This window comes from Pinus tabuliformis, chromosome 8, assembly GCF_031772625.1.
Source record: "Pinus tabuliformis cultivar Carrire ecotype Pingquan chromosome 8, CPIR1, whole genome shotgun sequence".
Classification (NCBI taxonomy): domain Eukaryota; kingdom Viridiplantae; phylum Streptophyta; class Pinopsida; order Pinales; family Pinaceae; genus Pinus; species Pinus tabuliformis.
In genome coordinates, this window is record NC_142294.1 from 1,618,531,385 (window position 1) to 1,618,550,736 (window position 19,352).

Here is a 19,352-nt window from a genome sequence, read left to right on the forward strand (position 1 = left end):
ATATTTTGGAGCTTCTATTGAGCATCGTTTTCCTATGGTAACATGAATATTTGATAACATGTATCTCACACTATTCTCAAACTTTTTGCATGTTGTAAGAATTTTTTATTTGCCGAGCTATTTTTCATTTGTTTATATGCTTTTTCGTTCCAGGTGTTTTAGCTATTATATTGTTTCGACGAAGGTCGATTGGAATTTTCTATTTTGGCAATTACCATTTACCATTTAGATTTTATCTATTGGATTCTGTAATATCGGGCTCTTTCTTATGTTTGAACAGAGAGTTCAGTCGGGGCAGTTCTTTCTATACTTGCCCCAAAAAGGCAAGTACTTACCTGCAAGTGACTTGTCCACATGAATTTAGTTGAAGGTCTTGAAAGTGCCTAGAAGCTACATTTTTGTTATGGCTTTCAAGGAAAGCCCTTTAGGCAAGTATTTACCTGCAAGTGACTTGTCCACATGAATTTTTGTTGAAGGTCTTGAAAGTTCCTAGAAGCTACATTTTTGTTGTGGCTTTCAAGGAAATCCCTTTACTTTCGACTATGAGCTCTGGAAATGGTCTTTTGGGGCCGAATACATTTTGGTCTTGTGTCAGGCGAGAAATTGTTAAGCTCCAGATGCCATGGACGTTGAATTATGGGCGGCTCGTATCACGGCAGCAAAGCGCCATCACGCAGTTCATCATTATCATCATCATACAGGTTTCTTACTTTAATATTGCAAAGCCGGATGAGGACATACATTCATAGAACCGTTCTGAATCATGATGATGTAGAAATTTTGAATAATTTAACACATATTCAACAGAGATTATCCTGATCATGTACTATTGCAGAATACATACACAATACATAAGCTCCTCTACGTTGATCATCAATATAGCAGCATCAATAACAATAAAACATCAAGAGCATTCACACATTAACACAGTATGTAACCCAGGGAAAGCATCTCGCTAAAAACCCCACATTATCTGTATATTAATGATTGAGACCATGTAACATTACAAAGTACAATGCTTATCACAAGCAATCCAGTACCAGCTCCACCTGTTACACACAATACAGCTAAGATCTGATCTCCAAATCTATTCCACTGCTTGCCTGCCTCCACTGCTCAATACCTGCTCAAGAATGAATGAGAATGGTCTACCAAACTCGTATTTCACCTCCAAAGAATCACTCACAATGTGTAAGACGTGAGCAGAAGCTACAAACTGGGCAAATACATGAGCAAACTCATTGGCATACTCAATCCCTTGATTGTGCAAATCCTCATGCACAACTATAGTCACAACTGATAGCAATCTGATTCTCTAACACTTGTCCCTGCTGAACTGAACATGCACTGACATGCAACTGAGTTAACTGATGTATTCTATAGTTTTATTATGAGTTAATAATTAGTTTAACAACTCATCATTAGTCTATTTGCAGTTAGACTAACTACAACTAGTTTAACCAAGTCAAACTGAACACAACTCCATCAACTCCACAATCAACTCCACCAAACTCAACTGATTGAGTTCTAACTGAAGTCATGCATGCAACAACTCAACTGATTCATAAGAAAATCGTACTTCCTTCTGACAGCTGCATGGGCCACATCTGTAGCTCAAACTGAAGTGCTCGAGGAGAATAAGATCAAGTTTATAGTCCAAATATTATTATGAGACAATAATATTTGACTTTTCTATTTTTGACAGCCAATCTAAAAATAGACTTTGATCACCCACACTGTGGTCACCCACACTTTGGTCACCCACATTTTGGTCACCCACATTGTGATCACCCACACTGTGATCACTCACACTGTGATCAAAAATAGAACTTGCGCCATAATTTGCCTGCGGGCCCACTTAGTGAAGGCGACTCTTTTCACTAAGCTCCATCATCTTGTTGCAATCTCAACACTCCCTCTCGACAAGATATGGATTATCAGCAACCCCTATCCTGCCTCGGTGGTACTCGAATTTGCTCCTGGTGAGAGCCTTCGTCAGAATATCAGCATCCTGATCCTCCATTGGAATGTATGAAAGCAACATGATCCTCCGCTGCACACAATCTCTGATATGATGGTACCTGATGTCAATATGCTTAGATCTATCATGAAATACAGGATTAGCCGAGAGTTTAATGCAACTCTGGTTATCACAGTAAATCACAGTAGGATCCAAATGAGAACCGAACAAACCAACCAGGATCTTCCTCATCCATATAGCCTCGCATGCAGCCAAACTTGCTGCCATATACTCGGCCTCCGCTGAACTGAGTGCCACGGATCTCTGCTTCCTGCTATACCAAGAAACTGCTGTCGATCCAATACTGAAGACCCCTCCTGATGTGCTCTTTCTGTCCGTTGGGCTCCCTGCCCAATCTACATCCGTGAAGCCGCATAGCTTCACCTCATCCTCCTGTCTGTATGTTATGAAACTAGCTCACAAAAAGATAGAAAAGAGAGATCCACGCCTTAGAATTCAGCCTCTTCGAGGGGGAAACCTCCTTTACATTACATGAATGAACAATTCTTGGATGATACAAATGATAAAACCTCCTTTCTATATATAGGAGTCTATGGAGTCACAATATAATCCAGCCGACCTAACAATAATAATATAAAGCCACAAAAATAACAATAGAGGGATTCTATGGGCACATTAATAACAATATGGGGGTAATGGGGGCACAACAATATAAATAAGGGGTATAACTACAATAGTAATGGGGTAATCACTAGTATTATAGGGACCCAACATGCCCCTCTCCTTCAAAAAAGTGTTGTCCTCAACGCTTGAGTAGTTCTGGATACTTATGCATAAAATTCTCATCCTCCCATGTGGAATCTTCAGCGGATAAGTTCTTCCACTTGATAAGGTACTCTGAAATTGATCGATTTCGTAGCTGTCGAGTTCTTGTCTCTATAACTGCTTCCGGTTCCAATATAATTTTTCCTTCCTCGTCAAGTTCTGGCAATATTGTTTGAACTGGGAGCTTGTCGCCTATAACCTTCTTTAAACATGAAACATGGAAAACTGGGTGAAATCGAGAAGCTGCAGGAAGCTCCAATTTGTATGCCATAGTACCAATCTTTTGCAACACCTTGTACGGACCATAATACTTTGGTGATAATTTATTATCCTTCTTAGCTTGCTTGAGGGACATCTGCTTATATGGTTGTAGCCGTAGGAATACTCAATCACCTACATCAAAACTTCTTTCACTGCGATGTTGATCTGCCTGTTGTTTCATTCTATTTTGTGCCAACACGAGGTTATCCTTTAAGAGTTGGAGGACTTGTTGTTGATGTTCGATGTGATGTTCCACTGCCTGAACCTTAGAATTTTCTCTTAAATATGATGTGATGGATGGTGGTTGATACCCATAAAGTGCCATAAATGGGGTCATTTTTGTTGCTGTATGAAAGGAAGTGTTATACCACCATTCAGCCAGAGGCAACCATTTGACCCATTGTGTTTGTTTATCAGATACAAAGCAACGAAGATATCCTTCCAAACATTTGTTTACTATCTCAGTTTGCCCATCAAATTGAGGATGATAAGATGAGCTATGAGCTAACTGAGTACCAAGACAAGAAAATAATTGTGTCCAAAAATTTCCAGTGAAAATGGGATCTCTGTCACTTACAATAATCTTTGGGTTTCCATGTAGCTTTTGAATTGTTTCCATAAATGCAGTAGAAACTGTACTGGCTCTAAATGGATGTGATAATGCACAAAAGTGTGCATACTTGGTAAGTCTGTCAACTACCACCATGATGACACTCTTTCCCTCAGACTTGGGTAAACCTGTGATAAAATCCATTGATACCTCCTCCCAACGTTGGCTTGGAATGGATAAAGGTTGTAATAGACCCAGTGTCTTAATTGTTTCAACTTTATTTTGTTGGCAAACCAAACATTCTGCCACAACTTTTGAATATTTGATTTAAGGCCATCCCAAAAAAATTCCTTCTTAACCCTATGGTAAGTTTTTAAAAAGCCTGAGTGCCCTCCTAAGGGAGAAGTGTGCAATTCCATAAGAATATTTTGTTTTAGCTGGGAATTCTTACAGAGGTATAAGCGATCTTTGTACCATAACGAATCATTTTTCCAGCTAAATGTATCAAACGTACTGGAATATTGTTGTAGCTTTCGAATAAGTGCCCACACATCTTCGTCATTCTTCCATTCCTCCCTTGCTTCATTTATCCAATCTGGTTGGATGATAGAAATAGCGCACAAAAATGCTTCCACATCCTCATCCTTCCTTGACAGTGCATCTGCCACCACATTTTGCTTCCCTTTTTTGTAGATGATTTCAAAGTCATAACCCAACATCTTTGTGACCCACTTTTGTTGCTCTTCAGAGGATAATCTTTGTTCTAAAAAGTATTTAAGGCTATCATGATCCGTTTTTACCTTGAAGTGTCTTCCCATTAGGTAGGGTCGCCATTTCTTAAGTGCATGGAGTATTGCCAACATTTCCTTCTCATAAATAGCTTTGCTTAGAAACTTTCCCTTGATTGGACGACTTTCATAAGCAATGGGTCTTTCATCTTGCATTAGAACAGCACCAATTCCATTTCCTGAAGCATCACATTCCACAATAAAGGTTTTTGTGAAGTCCGGTGTAGCTAAGACCGGTGCTTGGCACATTGCCTCTTTAAGATGTTCAAAGGCCTTTGTTGCTTCCGGAGTCCATGAAAATGCATCTTTCTTCAATAATTTCGTTAGAGGTGCTGCTATTCTCCCATAATTCTTAACAAACTTGCGATAATACCCTGTCAACCCAAGAAATCCGCGCAAATGCTTTATGGATGTGGGGATTTTCCATTCCTTAATGGCTTTAATTTTGGTAGGGTCTACCTTAACTCCTTCATGAGATACAATATGACCCAAATATTCCACCTCCTGGACTCCAAAGAAACATTTGGATCTTTTGGCATATAATTGTTTCTCTTCCAATAGTTGTAGCACCCTGTCAACATGTTCAACATGATCCTTCCAAGACTTGCTGTAGATAAGTATATCATCAAAAAATACTAACACAAATTTTCTAAGGAATGGTTTGAAAATTGAATTCATCAAACCTTGAAATGTTGAAGGTGCATTGGTAAGGCCAAAAGGCATGACCAAAAATTCATAATGACCCTCATGAGTTCTAAATGTCGTTTTCGGAATGTCTTCAATCTTCATTCTAATTTGATGATATCCTGAACGAAGATCCAACTTGGTGAAGTAAATTGATCCATGCAATTCATCCAGTAATTCATCAATGACAGGAATGGGGAACTTATCTTTAATAGTGAGCTTGTTGAGCTCCCTATAATCCCGACACATGCGCCATGATCTATCCTTCTTGTGCACCAATACTACTGGAGTAGAGAAAGAACTTTGACTCGGTTGAATTATACCAGCCTCTAGCATTTCTGCAACCATACGTTCAATTTCACTTTTTTGGACATAGGGATATCTGTACGGCCTGATGTTTGGAGGAACACTTCCTGGAATCAGATGAATAACATGATCATGATCACGCATAGGTGGGAGACCTTTGGGAGTCTCAAATACCTTGGAATGATTGTCCAGGACTTTTTGGAGATCTAGAGAAATAGATGATTCTAATGTGGAAACATCTAGCGAACATAATTGTGCAATTACACCCCTTTGCTCCTTTTTTAGAAGCTTTGTCATACCATTAGAGCTGATTATCTTTCCTGGTTTCCCTGCAATACCCCTTAATTCAACTTCCTTTCCTTCCACAGAAAATTTGATGAAAAGTTCTTGAAAATTAAAAGCTATTGTACCCAAGGATTGTAGCCATTGGACTCCTAGTACAACATCAGCACCTCCCATTGGAATGGAAAGCATTGGGCTAGTCAATACATATTCTCCCATGGATAGCTTGATATTATGGCACTTTCCAGAGCAATTTATTGTTCCTCCATTTGCAATCATCACTTGACACTCTGGTGCTGGATATAGGAAGCAATTCAATTATTTTGCTACCCTACAATGAATAAAATTGTGGGTGCTTCCTGAATCAATCAACACTATCACCTTTTTCTTCTTGATTTGTCCTTCTATCTTGATGGTTTGAGGAGTGGTAATTCCCGCCAATGCATTACAAGATATGGTCGGATTTATTTGTTCTTCATCTAGGCTTTGTTCCTGGAACATATCCTGTTCTTTTGACCTTTCTTGCTCCTTTTCTTCTTCCTCTTCACAATCTATGTAGAATAATTTCTTCTCAGCACACTTATGACCTTTAGTGTATTTGCTATCACAACTATAACAAAGCCCTTTTGCTCTTTTTTCTTCCAATTGTTGTGGTGTCAACCTTATAGGTTGTGGAAGACTAGGGGCAACTGCACTTCCGTCTTTATAGTTGTGAGTGGTATGCTTCCTGGTTGCCATAATTTTGCTTTCCATTTTTCTTGCTAACCTGAATGCCTTCTCTAATGAATCAGGTTCCCAAAGTCGAACATCATGTTGGATATTATCCTTTAAAGACCCTATGAACACATCAATCATATGCTGCTCTGGAATATCTTTTACCCTTATGTTCAATTTTTGGAACTCCTCAATGTGCTCCATTATTGAACCCTTTTGTTTGAGACTTATCAATTGGCTAAAAAAAGTGTTGCTTTTTGTATCCTCATAATGTGCTATCAATTCTTCCGTAAAAATTGCCCAAGTGATAAATTGTTTATGAGAGCAAAGCCATTGATACCATACAAATTGATTTGGTTCCAAATATAAAGTTGCCATACGTACCTTTTGTGTGTTTTGCACATTATTGAGATCGAAGAACTGCTCCATCTGTAATATCCATGTGGCGGGATCCTTGCCATCAAACTTCCTCATATCGATTTTTGGAATATGGTGATTCTTCAATCCAACATTACCGTCTATGGAATCATGATTAACATTTCTTTTGTTCTCATCATGAGTTTCCTTTAGTACCCTTTCACCCTTAGGGACGATTTCTTGTAGCAACTTATTCATATTTATCTTCAATTCGTCCATGTCTGTCTTCAAATCTATCTTCAAATCATCCATCTTAGCTTCCACGTCAATCATCTTAGATTCTACGCCTTTCTTTAAACAGTCCATCTTAGCTTCTACACCTTTCTTTAAACCATCCATCTTAGATTCTGTTCCCTTTTGTGCAAGGGACAGTTGTTGCACTTGGTCTTGTAATTTTGATATATCATGTTGCATTTCTTCCTCTTCTTCATGAGTCATGCTAGAGCTTTCAGGTTCCTTACTAGGTGTTTGCATTTTCTTTCCTCGGGGCATCAGTTACCGATAATAATGCTTTACTATGCCCTTTGAATTCCTTCAAACCAAGCTTATGCAAAAATAAAAAATAAAAACTACACACCTTTTTTTTACTTTGTAGAAGCCTGATATTGAATCTGATGTATCTCTGTAATTTTGAATCATCCAGTTCTGAAATTGTGACCTGTAGTAGCCTTCTATCTCCTCTTTCCAATGCCACTAGTCTAAGCCAAATTGGATTCTCCAAGAAAGAGTTATGCCCGATCTCCCGCAGTGACCTGATTATAGACTAGTTCAGTAGAGCGAACTTGTATGAAGTGCCACGTGTCACTGTTTCAACCTTTGACTTTGAAAAATATATAAAAGAAAACTACAGTCCATCCTCTTTCTGTACCTTCTTACGAAATTTCAATCCGATGCTCAAAAAGAAAGTTATGACGATTTTCCCTAGGTCACCTGTTTTGAGTGTAATTCAGGAGTCTGCAAAAAGACCAACTTCCTGAGATCATATCTCCGAAAATATCGCGCGAAAAGCTCTGAAATTTGGACCCAAGATTCAGTGTGATTTCTTCTCAAATGGGTTTTTTTTGCGACTTCTGAAACGTCACAGAAAAAAAGTTATAGCGAAACTGCCACGATGACCTGTTTGGAGCAGCGAAACCCTAGAATCCAAAGCTCTGATACCAAATGTTATGAAACCAGCTCACAAAAAGATAGAAAAGAGAGATCCACGCCTTAGAATTCAGCCTCTTCGAGGGGGAAACCTCCTTTACATTACATGAATGAACAATTCTTGGATGATACAAATGACAAAACCTCCTTTCTATATATAGGAGTCTATGGAGTCACAATATAATCCAGCCGACCTAACAATAATAATATAAAGCCACAAAAATAACAATAGAGGGATTCTATGGGCACATTAATAACAATATGGGGGTATTGGGGGCACAACAATATAAATAAGGGGTATAACTACAATAGTAATGGGGTAATCACTAGTATTATAGGGACCCAACACTGTACCACAAACCATATCCCGATGTGCCTCTCAGGTAGCGCAATACATGCTTGCCCGCCTTCCAGAAGAGCTTGGTAGGCTTAACCATAGCTTGTGAAAGCTGGTTAACTGCATAGCATATATCAGGTCGTGTATTGACCAAATACACCAGCGACCCCACCAACTGTCGATAAACAGTGGCATCCACTTCTTCTCCCGAAGTGGCATCCTCCTTCCTCCAACCTCCAGGAAGAGGAGTATCAACAGGCTTGCAGCCATGCATGTTGAACTTCTCCAGTATCTCGCGAGCATACTTGCCCTGAGAAACAAACAGTCCACCACTGCGCTGCCATATTTCCAATCCTAGGAAATAGTGAAGGAGGCCCAAGTCCTTCATCTCAAACTCTAGAGCAAGATCCTTCTTGCATGACAGTATCAACAGCTCATCACCCGTTAGAATCAAATCATCAACATACAGTACAATGATAAGCAACTTACCCTCCACCACAATCTGGTATAGGTTAGGATCCGCCTCGCTCTTGGAGAATCCAAGTCCTGTGAAATAGCTGTCTATCCGTGTGTACCAAGCACGTGGTGCTTGCTTCAACCCATACATCGCTCTCTTGAGCCTGCACACATGCGACTCGCTGCTGAAGACCTCAAAGCCTTCGGGCTACTCAATGTACACCTCCTCCTCAATGACTCCATTGAGGAACGCAGTCTTCACATCCATCTGATGAATGTGCCATCCCATCTGCGCTAAGAGAGCAAGAATCGTCCGTATGGAAGAATACCTTGTGACAGGTGCAAAGGTCTCCTCATAGTCGATCCCCTCTATCTGTGAAAAGCCTCGGGCAACAAATCTTGCCTTGTACTTCTCCACACTCCCGTCAGCTGCCTGCTTGACCTTGTAGATCCATCTCGAACCCACCACTGATTTCCCTTCCGGTCTAGGAACAATCTCCCATGCACTGTTTCTGACAATAGAATCATACTCTTCCACCATGGCGTCTACCCATGCGGGATCCTCCACAGCTTCCTTGAAAGAGGATGGCTCACACAACACACATGCTCATCAGAGCCATGTATCCAGTGTACCGATCAGGTGACTGTCTCTGCCTGCGTTGGGCTGTAGGTGGTCCTACAACTTTCTCTGCATCTTGAGCCAGTCGCTCAGCTTCTGTCAAGCGCTTTCGCCCTCTGATGGTTGGCGCTGCATGAGTGGTCTCTTCCACTCCATGAACCTCGTCCTGTGGCTGATCCACGTCCTGAAGCTCATCCTTAGGAACTAATAGCTCCTCATCTACATGCAAGTGTAGCTCCCTCTCAAGCGAACACTTCATGGCTTTCTCCTCCTGAAATTTTATATCCTGTCGCACAACAGTTTTACCACTGTCTGGCAAATACACACGATAGTTGTGGGGCGTATCAGTGTACCCCACAAATATCCCAACCTCTACGGTCGGCTCCAAATTCTTCTTGGCATCCTTCGTCACATGCATGTAAACGTTAGCACCAAAAATCCTCAAATGAGAAAGATCAGGCTTCTTACCAGAATACGTCTCCTCAGGTGTACTCATGCCAAGTATCCTATGAGGACAACGGTTCTGCACATAAACTACTGTATTGCATGCTTCCTCCCACAAGTGAAGGGGTAGGCCCTGATCATGCAACATTGCCCGTGCAACACCCACAATCGTTCTGTTCTTCCGCTCAGCTACCCCGTTCTGCTGTGGTTATGGGGAGCTATGAGCTCTCTACGAATCCCTTCTGCCTTACAGAAATCCTTGAACTTGTCCGAGATGTATTCACCACCATTATCGCTCCTAAGAGCCTTCACCTTCTTCCCCGACTCTTTCTCGACCAGTGCTTTGAATTCACAGAACTTTGAATATGTCTCGCTCTTCTTCTGCATGAAGAAGATCCAGCACTTACGAGAGAAATCATCAACAAAAATCACATAATACCTGTGTTTTTCTGTCGAAGCAACTGAGAAAGGTCCACACACGTCTGTGTGAATTCTCTCAAGGATCGTCGTGGCGCGACTATCCTTCTCGTGAAAGGTGGCTTTCACAAACTTCCCCAAAGTACACCCCTTGCACTGATCTGACTGCGCAAGTGTGCCTTTAGGAAGCCCTGTAGTGATCTGCTGCAGTATCTTCAAGGCTCCATGGTGAAGGTGACCCAATCTCCTGTGCCACAACTCGCCATCATCCCGGCTCACCAATCCTTCTGCCTTGCCCGCCATTGATGTGCATCCATCTACATGCAACTGATAAAGGTTCCTCACTCGAACCCCTATCTTCTGGGTCTCACCAGTTGTCTTGCTGCGCAGGAAAGCCTTTCCCTCGCTGAAAACAACATCATACCCCTCGTCTTCTAACATCACCACTGAGATGAGATTCTTCGTCAATCCTGGAACATGCATGACTTCCTTCAATACGAAGGGTTTACCAGACTCCCTCTAAAGGAAATGGTACCGATATCGGTCGCACTGTATCTACCATCATCGCCCATCTCGATGTGCACTCCAAGATCTTTGTCCTCCAGATCAGAGAACAAATCTCTATCTCTCGTCATGTGAAAAGACGCACCACTGTCCAAGAACCACACTGATCCCATCACACTTGAAACCAAGCATGTGATCAATGAAAAATCAAGCTCAAACTGTGAGGCTAGAGCCTCTCCTGCTGAAGATCCAGCAGCCTGCTTGTTCTTCTTCTTCTGCGGACAATTAGTGGCATAGTGTCCATGCTGGTGACAGTGAAAACACTTCACCTTGGACATATCCCGCTTCTTGCCTTTCGCACCAGACTGAGAAGCTTTCTTGCTCTTCCCTTTCCTTGCTTTAGCAGCCAAAGCGCAATTCCCTTCATCAGATACCTTTGATGAAGATCCATTCTCACCTTTATTGTTTCTGAGTTTATCCTTGAGCGCCAGGTCGCTCTTGCTTTGGAATAACATTTGCAATCCGTTGAAAGACATTTCAACAACACTGCTACAAATTCGATTTCCACCAGCTCCAACTCAACTGCCTCGGATCTAAGATTCGTGAGAACACAATATTTCTCGTACAGAGATTGACTGTATGGGCATTCACCGGATATCTCACCTTCCAAAGGAAGGATGAATTCAGAGGTTACCTGGCCCGATTACAGACTCTGCCTGAAGAAATAGAATGTAAACACTTGCTGAATAGTAGATCTGATGATCAATCCTCACTTGATATCCTGTAAAAATCTCTTCTACAAATCAAGCAGCTCTGATACCATGTAGAAATTTTTTCTACAATTATCTAGCTCGCTCTGATACCATGTAGAAATTTTGAATAATTTAACACATATTCAACAGAGATTATCCTAATCATGTACTATTGCAGAATACATACACAATACATAAGCTCCTCTACGTTGATCATCAATATAGCAGCATCATTAACAATAAAACATCAAGAGCATTCACACATTAACACAGTATGTAACCCGGGGAAAGCATCTCGCTAAAAACCCCACATTATCTGTATATTAATGATTGAGACCTTGTAACATTACAAAGTACAATGCTTATCACAAGCAATCCAGTACCAGCTCCACCTGTTACACACAATACAGCTAAGATCTGATCTCCAAATCTATTCCACTGCTTGCCTGCCTCCACTGCTCAATACCTGCTCAAGAATGAATGAGAATGGTCTACCAAACTCGTATTTCACCTCCAAAGAATCACTCACAATGTGTAAGACGTGAGCAGAAGCTACAAACTGGGAAAATACATGAGCAAACTCATTGGCATACTCAATCCCTTGATTGTGAAAGATCTGATGCACAACTATAGTCACAACTGATAGCAATCTGATTCTCTAACACTTGTCCCTGCTGAACTGAACATGCATTGACATGCAACTGAGTTAACTGATATATTATATAGTTGTATTATGAGTTAATAATTAGTTTAACAACTCATCATTAGTCTATTTGCAGTTAGACTAACTACAACTAGTTTAACCAAGTCAAACTGAACACAACTCCACAATCAACTCCACCAAACTCAACTGATTGAGTTCTAACTGAAGTCATGCATGCAACAACTCAACTGACTCATAAGAAAAGCGTACTTCCTTCTGACAGCTGCATGGGCCACATCTGTAGCTCAAACTGAAGTGCTCGATGAGAATAAGATCAAGTTTATAGTACAAATATTATTATGAGACAATAATATTTGACTTTTCTATTTTTGACAGCCAGTCTAAAAATAGACTTTGATCACCCACACTGTGGTCACCCACACTTTGGTCACCCACATTTTGGTCGCCCACATTGTGATCACCCACACTGTGATCACTCACACTGTGATTAAAAATAGAACTTGCGCCATAATTTGCCTACGGGCCCACTTAGTGAAGGCGACTCTTTTCACTAAGCTCCATCATCTTGTTGCAATCTCAACAGATGACCATTTTACATGCATCACCAACTGACGGCTTCACTAAGTTTTCTCCTTTAAAAAAGGAAGTGGTTTAGCCATGAATATGTCCAGAGTATTTATTTACATATTTACTGGCGATGTGGGTTTGCTAAGGCAATTATACTTCGTTTATTTTTTGCTGATTAGGGTTTTTGATTTGTTAGGAGCAATTTTGGCTGAGGTTTGGGATATTTATGAAATATGGGAGATGAAGGAAAAACTATGTATATACTCATGTAGTATTTGCAGTACTTTGAAGGCGACTCCTGTGGAGTTATCACTACATATTAACTGTGGAGTTATCGCTACATATTAACTGCAGTGGCTCAAAGTTGGTCTTGTTGTGCTGTAAAGTTCATTTTTTTATCTATCTACTTTTGGGGTCAATTCCGTAAATGCATCGGTATTACCCGTTAGAAGACCCCTCTGTTTTGTCTGGGTTCAAACTACGAGCCTATTAATTTGACCTGCTTCAGGCTAATTGCCTTTTGGGGGTTTTCAATTTTGTAAACTGTGTTTTTGTTTGGGATCATTTGAAGCTCTGAGTAGGTTGTTTTTCTGTCTGTACAAATCGACAGTTTAACTTTGATGAATTGGAGGGCGATGATGACATACGGGCGGATTTCACTTGCCCATTTTGTTTTGAGGATTTTGATATCACATTGCTCTGCTACCATCTTGAGGATGAACATTGCATCGACACAAAAAATGCGGTGTGTGGAAACTTTGTCCTTATTTTTACATTGTTTTTTAAGTCGCTTTTCAGCCGCAGTTACTGTTTGCCAGCATTTTTCCTGCATCTTTATATTACACATTTTAAGAGTGTATTCATCAGTTCTGGGTTGGCATATCAATTTATTTTAATCTTGTAACTATGGCTGTAAGATTGAGGAACGGATTCAAGACCTTACAAGAGCCATTTTAGGAAAATATTCCATAGAACAGTTGCAAGCGAATACCATCTGTTCCATAGACAATGGAGCCCATATTATATAATTAGTTGCTCAGTCCAATCACATTGAACCCAAGGGTATTTTTTTGGCAAATGACATCCACTAGCCAAATGGATAAGCGGTTCTCTGCTTGAAATTTCTGAGTACCAAAATCAAACAGTTGCTTGACACTGACCAATATAACATGGGTCAGTGGAAGTCTTCCCAATTTTAATAAAGATATATTACTTGTTTGAGAATTTTCCAGCAAGAAAATGCCTGTATGTGGGGTGTGCCTTTTTGAGATAGACAGAATCTGTCATCTGTGTTAGTGGACATGGAACAATCCATGTTGACATTGTTCAAAAGTTGCTTTTTCAAGTCTCAATGTGTGAGAATTTACATCCATGTTGGTTTAAACAACTTTTAGTATTTTTTAGTATATTTAAGAGTCACTCCTAGGACGAGATGACAATGAATAGGCAGGTATTTGTTATTGAGATGGTCTAAGCCTAGGAGATGCATTGAAGAACGTAAAAAATCTATTCTGATAAGTCGTTTTAAACTTTTTAATTCGATATGTAAATGGTAATATACATAGGAAAACCATTCCTATTGCTGGATGAAATTTCCATTTGATTGTTTGATCTTTTCAGTCTTCTTATGACACATTTGCTTTCCTGCTGACTATTTGCAATAAGCTATGGAATACTTATTAGTTATTTCTGTCTAAACATTATTGTTTCCTCAAGTTTTTGGATGTATAGTTTGACTTCCTATAAAGCGCAAATAAACTTATTGTTTTAAGTAAGAGGAAACTTTTGTGGGTCTTTAATTTTATGACACTGGGTTATTAGATGAGGTATCATGTGTAATGCTTTCCTGAATATCTTGTGTATTTCTTTGCAGCCATGTCCTGTGTGCGCAGCTAAAGCCGGGAAGGATATGGTTGGGCATATAACTCTTCAACATGGTCAATTGTTCAAAATATCCTCTACTTTGACTATGACATGACAAGATATAGTGGAATCTAAGTTTGAAATGCTTGGGCAGAGAAGAATTTATATTTACTTTCAATATTTCAGATGCTACTCCCTTGTATTAGCAGAGCTGTGTTCTAACTTCCTTGGGTTTTCTGTTTGTTAAAAATGTAGATTATGTTTGTCAGTGCTTGTCGGCCTTAGTATTCTATCCATTAAAATTATAGTTCTTGAATGACATGGCTGCGAAGGGTGTCAATTTGTTCCCTTTAATTACTAGATACATGCAGCGTAGGAGGAGATTTCGCAGAGGTGGGTTGCCACCTAATTCCACACTGTCTTTTCTGAGTAGAGAGCTTCGGGAGGGGCAGCTGCATCCACTTCTGGGAGGTGTGTCCTCGCGTGGGGTGGCTGCTAACAGTGCAGTACCAGATCCTCTGCTATCTTCCTTTGTTTATAATTTGTCGATTTCTGAGAGCAATGAGGATCAAATAAAACCAATTGTATCATCAGAGGAAAGCTCGATGAAAAAATCTCTTGATGTGTGAGTTATGGGCAGGTAACATTAAGAATGTTTTTTTTTAAATAAATTTTTAATGCTTATCTACAATTACTTAATGATTCTCAATGCTCATGTAGTTTTCTTTCCTATTGTTCCTTTGATTGCTGACCCATTGATATGTCCCAGAATGAAATATTGTATTAAGGCCAGTTTATGGTCATATATTGAGGGATCAATCATCAACGTTGTTGCATCTGAATTCTGGTAACGTTGAGCTAGCAATGTATTATCTTTGTGGTCTTAGCCAAAGTTGTTTCCCAATATTCAGTTCCCTATTTCTCTTCATAAATAATTAAATTACAAATTGGGGATGTAGTTAGTAAACACATCTTGAGCTGAAGCATAACGCTGATCCCCTTTTAGTGAAACGTTTTGCACAATGACTTAAACTATTGTGTGTGCTTGCCAAATCTGTATGCCTGGTGTAACTACGTGAAATGTATGATACAGAGTTGTCATGGTTTTTTTTATGGAACTGTTTATCCAGTAATTATAAATAAATATAATTCCTGTTCTTTCATTCTTTGCTAACATTTTATTGGTTTTTATGTTATAGGTCAACACTCGACCAATAAGAAGTATGAACTCTTCAGTGAATCTTGATGATGAGTACACTCAAGATGGGTCTGTAGATATTCATGGAAAACGTTCAGTCAAGAACAAATCGGGGAACTGGAAGGCTTGTCCATTTATTTTGGGTATATGTGATGACCTTTAAACGTCAAAATGTTCTTTTCAGCATACTAATATCTTTCTCAACGAGTAGTTAGCACACATATTTATTGACAAACTAACCAGAAAATAACTAGTAATTACAGAACTGGTTTTGAAATTTGGGCAAGGAAACACTCTTATTTTATATTTATATACCTTCAATTGGATTATGGTCTCCATAACGGATTTATTTTACAGGGAATGAGTGCTGCGAAAGATTGGCATACTATGGATTCAGTTCAAATCTGGTGAACTATTTGACAGATAAGTTCAAGCAAGGCAATTCAACTGCAGCCAATAATGTCACAAATTGGTCTGGAACTTGTTACATAACTCCTTTGATTGGAGCTTTTATGGCTGATGCATACTGGGGACGTTATAAAACAATTGTTGTATTTTCTATTGTGTATTTTTTTGTAAGTTCATTGTTGTTCTATCAAGTTTTTCTGTTAATTGAGAAATGAATAGTAACATATTTAGAAGCAAATTCTCTCAACACCTTTCTGTCAATTTATCATGTTTTGACATTGTTTGCAACACATTTTGGTTGAAGAATATTTTTGTCCATTTTCAGGGAATGACCTTGTTGACTATATCTGCATCTGTGCCTAATCTTAAGCCTCCCTGCAAAGCTTCAAACCTTAATTGCCATGCAACAACGACTCAAACTGGTGTTTTCTTTTTGGCAATTTACATTATTGCGCTAGCGACTGGTGGTATCAAGCCATGCGTATCATCGTTAGGAGCAGATCAGTTTGATGAGACAGATGATGTAGAAAAGAAAAAGAAAAGTTCTTTTTTCAACTGGTTTTATTTTTCAATTAACATTGGTGCTCTTGTTGCAGCTAGTGTTCTTGTTTGGGTCCAAGAGAATGTTGGTTGGGGGTGGGGTTTTGGAATTCCTACTGTGGCCATGGGAATAGCGGTGTGCAGCTTCTTTTCAGGTACCCGTTTATACCGACATCAAAAGCCAGGGGGCAGTCCCTTGACCCGGATAGCCCAGGTGTTAGTTGCATCATTTCGAAAATGGAACATCCCTGTTCCACGTGATAAGTCTGGTCTTTATGAAGTTCAAGATAAGGAGTCTGTCATTGAAGGAAGTCGAAAGCTTGAGCACACAGATAAATTCCTGTAAGATTACTACCAAGCTTCCTGATTTTCTTTTTCATACTTTTTTCTGAATTTTCCTATTTATAGAATCATTGAGAATGATTTGACTTCAAGCATCTGCTTAAAAATGGTTAACCTAATTAAGTGCCTTTAGTGTCTTTTAATACTAATTTACCTGCAATCAACTGACTAGGCCTACAAAGTAACCTTTGTGATTTCCAATTTCCGTCAGAAGAAGTAATTTGATAATACTCTATGTTTGATTTCTTCATATGGACGTTTCAAAACTAACTTGGTTTCATATTCAGGATTGAATAAATCACCATTAAATAAACCTTGCAGATTAATCACAAGAATTTTCCATGGAAAGCTGATAGGTTGCCTTCTGTTGATGACGGCTCTTGTATTCAATGCAGCACGATCTTAAAAGGATTTCACAGCTTCGACATTCAAACCACTTGAGAGAAACTACTCTTCATTTTTGTCTGCTTATAATGGAAAATTACTTAGATGAGAAAACATATATAATAATCATTATCATTGTTGTCTGCTTATAATGGAAAATTGCTTAGATGAGAAAACACATATAATAGTAATAATGTAATTTTAAGGTCACGGCAAAGCCAGACACTAAATTGGTGTATGAGATCCCTTGTTTGGATCCACTTCTGCAGAGCAATTTGACTGCTAAATTTACCAAGGCATACGTACTCTACCCCAAATTTGGTGTATCAGACCCCTTGGTTATGAAATAATGGACCAGCTATTTAAATGTCACCTTTAGATTTGTCACAGGGAAGGGAGTTCTTAGGCATGTAACACGTTTTATTATTGTTTACCTTTTAGAATGCTTTCTGAAAAGTTCATATTTTAAAAACACCAACAACACTGCAAGTATAAAGTGTCGCGGTGGAGTTTATTAAATTTGCATATATTATTCCATATTGATGCATGGTGAAACTGCAGATAATATTATCAACATACAGTCTATGATATACATATATACTAGCCTACATCCAACTTTTGGCTGGAGGGTTATGCGTACAAACTAAAAAGTCATAGCAATGGTATTAATTTTGGGTTAAAATAAAATAGAAATTGTGTTGATTAGGATTCTTAATTTTGGGTTAAAAGTATTTGGTTGTTAAAATAAAATCTGATTGTGCCGCTTCCATTTGAATATTTTACTGTGTTGAAATTAGCAGGTCACCTAACAATAACCATCTGACTAGACCTTTCCAATTTAACCATATTGGAGAGAATGTAAGTATTTTCTTTAAATATAAACCTCCACTTTCTAGGTCATTTGATCTTTAGCCAATTATGTATATTTCGAAAAAGAGCACAAATATTACAAAGAAAGTTGTGATTATTTGTTCACTGGTTGTGTAGACGTCTACAAAACAACAACGTGAATGGCATAGTTCCAGATTGGCTATCAGAACTAAAAAACCTTAAAGAGTTGTATGTTGCTCTTTGCACTTTTTGTGACAATTATTCAAAATAAAATGGATTTCCATTACCAAAATTGTATAACAATCGTGTTTAGCATTATGGTGCAGATATATAGAGAACAACAATTCTAGTACAACTTCTCTGCAAGCCTTCGCTAGAACTCATGCAATCTGATATTTCATTTTGGTATTCATCAGCAATTTTCATTGTATTTTGTTTCCAACTAGTGCAATGTATTCTGCAGACAATGCTAATACCTAAACAGTTGAAGGGCCATATAATCTTAGGCTTATTGAAAATACTTTTATTTCAATGCGTTGCAGATTCTTTGGTAATCGCTACCTCTGTATGCATAAAGGGGAATGTACCGTTCAATCAAAATCTAAAAAATGCCAAAGTGAAAATTGTTCTTGGAATAACGATACCCGGAGCTTTGATGATCGCTTTAACATTAATGGTGTGTATTGCCATATGTTGGAAGAAATCCAAGAGGAAATATCACATAAATGAAGGTCAAGAACTATTTGAGTTTTAAGAATATTTTGTTATGAGATATTGTAGGAATCTCTCCTAGGAAACTATCTGAGACTGTTTTATCATTTCCATACAAGTTGCAGATCACTGGACGATCATGTTTCCAAATATCGGTTGAGTTGCCTTCTTTTCACCTCTGAGTTCTACTGTGCGCTCCATGGCATGGCAAGATATTTTTACTGCGTTTTCCCATTCTTTTATGTCACTCTTGAAGATATTTTAACTGCTTTTCCCATTCTTTTATGTCACTCTCGGCCTCAGAGTTAATCGTTTCTTTGGTATGCCAATTGTTGTTGTTGTTCTTCTTCCCTGGCTTTTG

At 39.0% G+C, this 19,352-nt stretch overlaps 1 protein-coding gene and 1 pseudogene across 3 annotated transcripts; both read left to right on the forward strand.

The window, feature by feature from the left end:
* The first annotated feature begins 622 nt into the window (after positions 1-622).
* LOC149242269 (protein DEHYDRATION-INDUCED 19-like) lies at positions 623-15,770 on the forward strand (annotated as a pseudogene).
* On the forward strand, positions 15,065-17,214 carry LOC149242270 (protein NRT1/ PTR FAMILY 8.1-like). 3 transcript variants are annotated; one of them, XM_089367665.1, is made up of 4 exons: positions 15,065-15,202; positions 15,777-15,918; positions 16,133-16,350; positions 16,509-17,214. In XM_089367665.1, the coding sequence occupies exons 2-4, from the start codon at positions 15,801-15,803 to the stop codon at positions 17,067-17,069; spliced, it is 897 nt and encodes a 298-aa protein (XP_089223791.1). In that variant the 5' UTR covers positions 15,065-15,202; positions 15,777-15,800; the 3' UTR covers positions 17,070-17,214. The 3 variants fall into 3 exon arrangements, with proteins under 3 accessions (XP_089223791.1, XP_089223790.1, XP_089223789.1); XM_089367664.1 differs by having other exon boundaries at positions 15,080-15,217; XM_089367663.1 differs by lacking the exon at positions 15,065-15,202 and having other exon boundaries at positions 15,768-15,918.
* Positions 17,215-19,352: the final 2,138 nt, after the last annotated feature.

Excerpts from the sequence above, each read along its gene's own strand:
- LOC149242270 (XM_089367665.1), top strand. The coding sequence starts at position 15,801 with ATGAACTCTTCAGTGAATCTTGATGATGAGTACACTCAAGATGGGTCT. Across the intron at positions 15,919-16,132 it reads GGCTTGTCCATTTATTTTGG|GGAATGAGTGCTGCGAAAGA; the intron begins GTATATGTGATG and ends TTTATTTTACAG. Across the intron at positions 16,351-16,508 it reads TTTCTATTGTGTATTTTTTT|GGAATGACCTTGTTGACTAT; the intron begins GTAAGTTCATTG and ends GTCCATTTTCAG.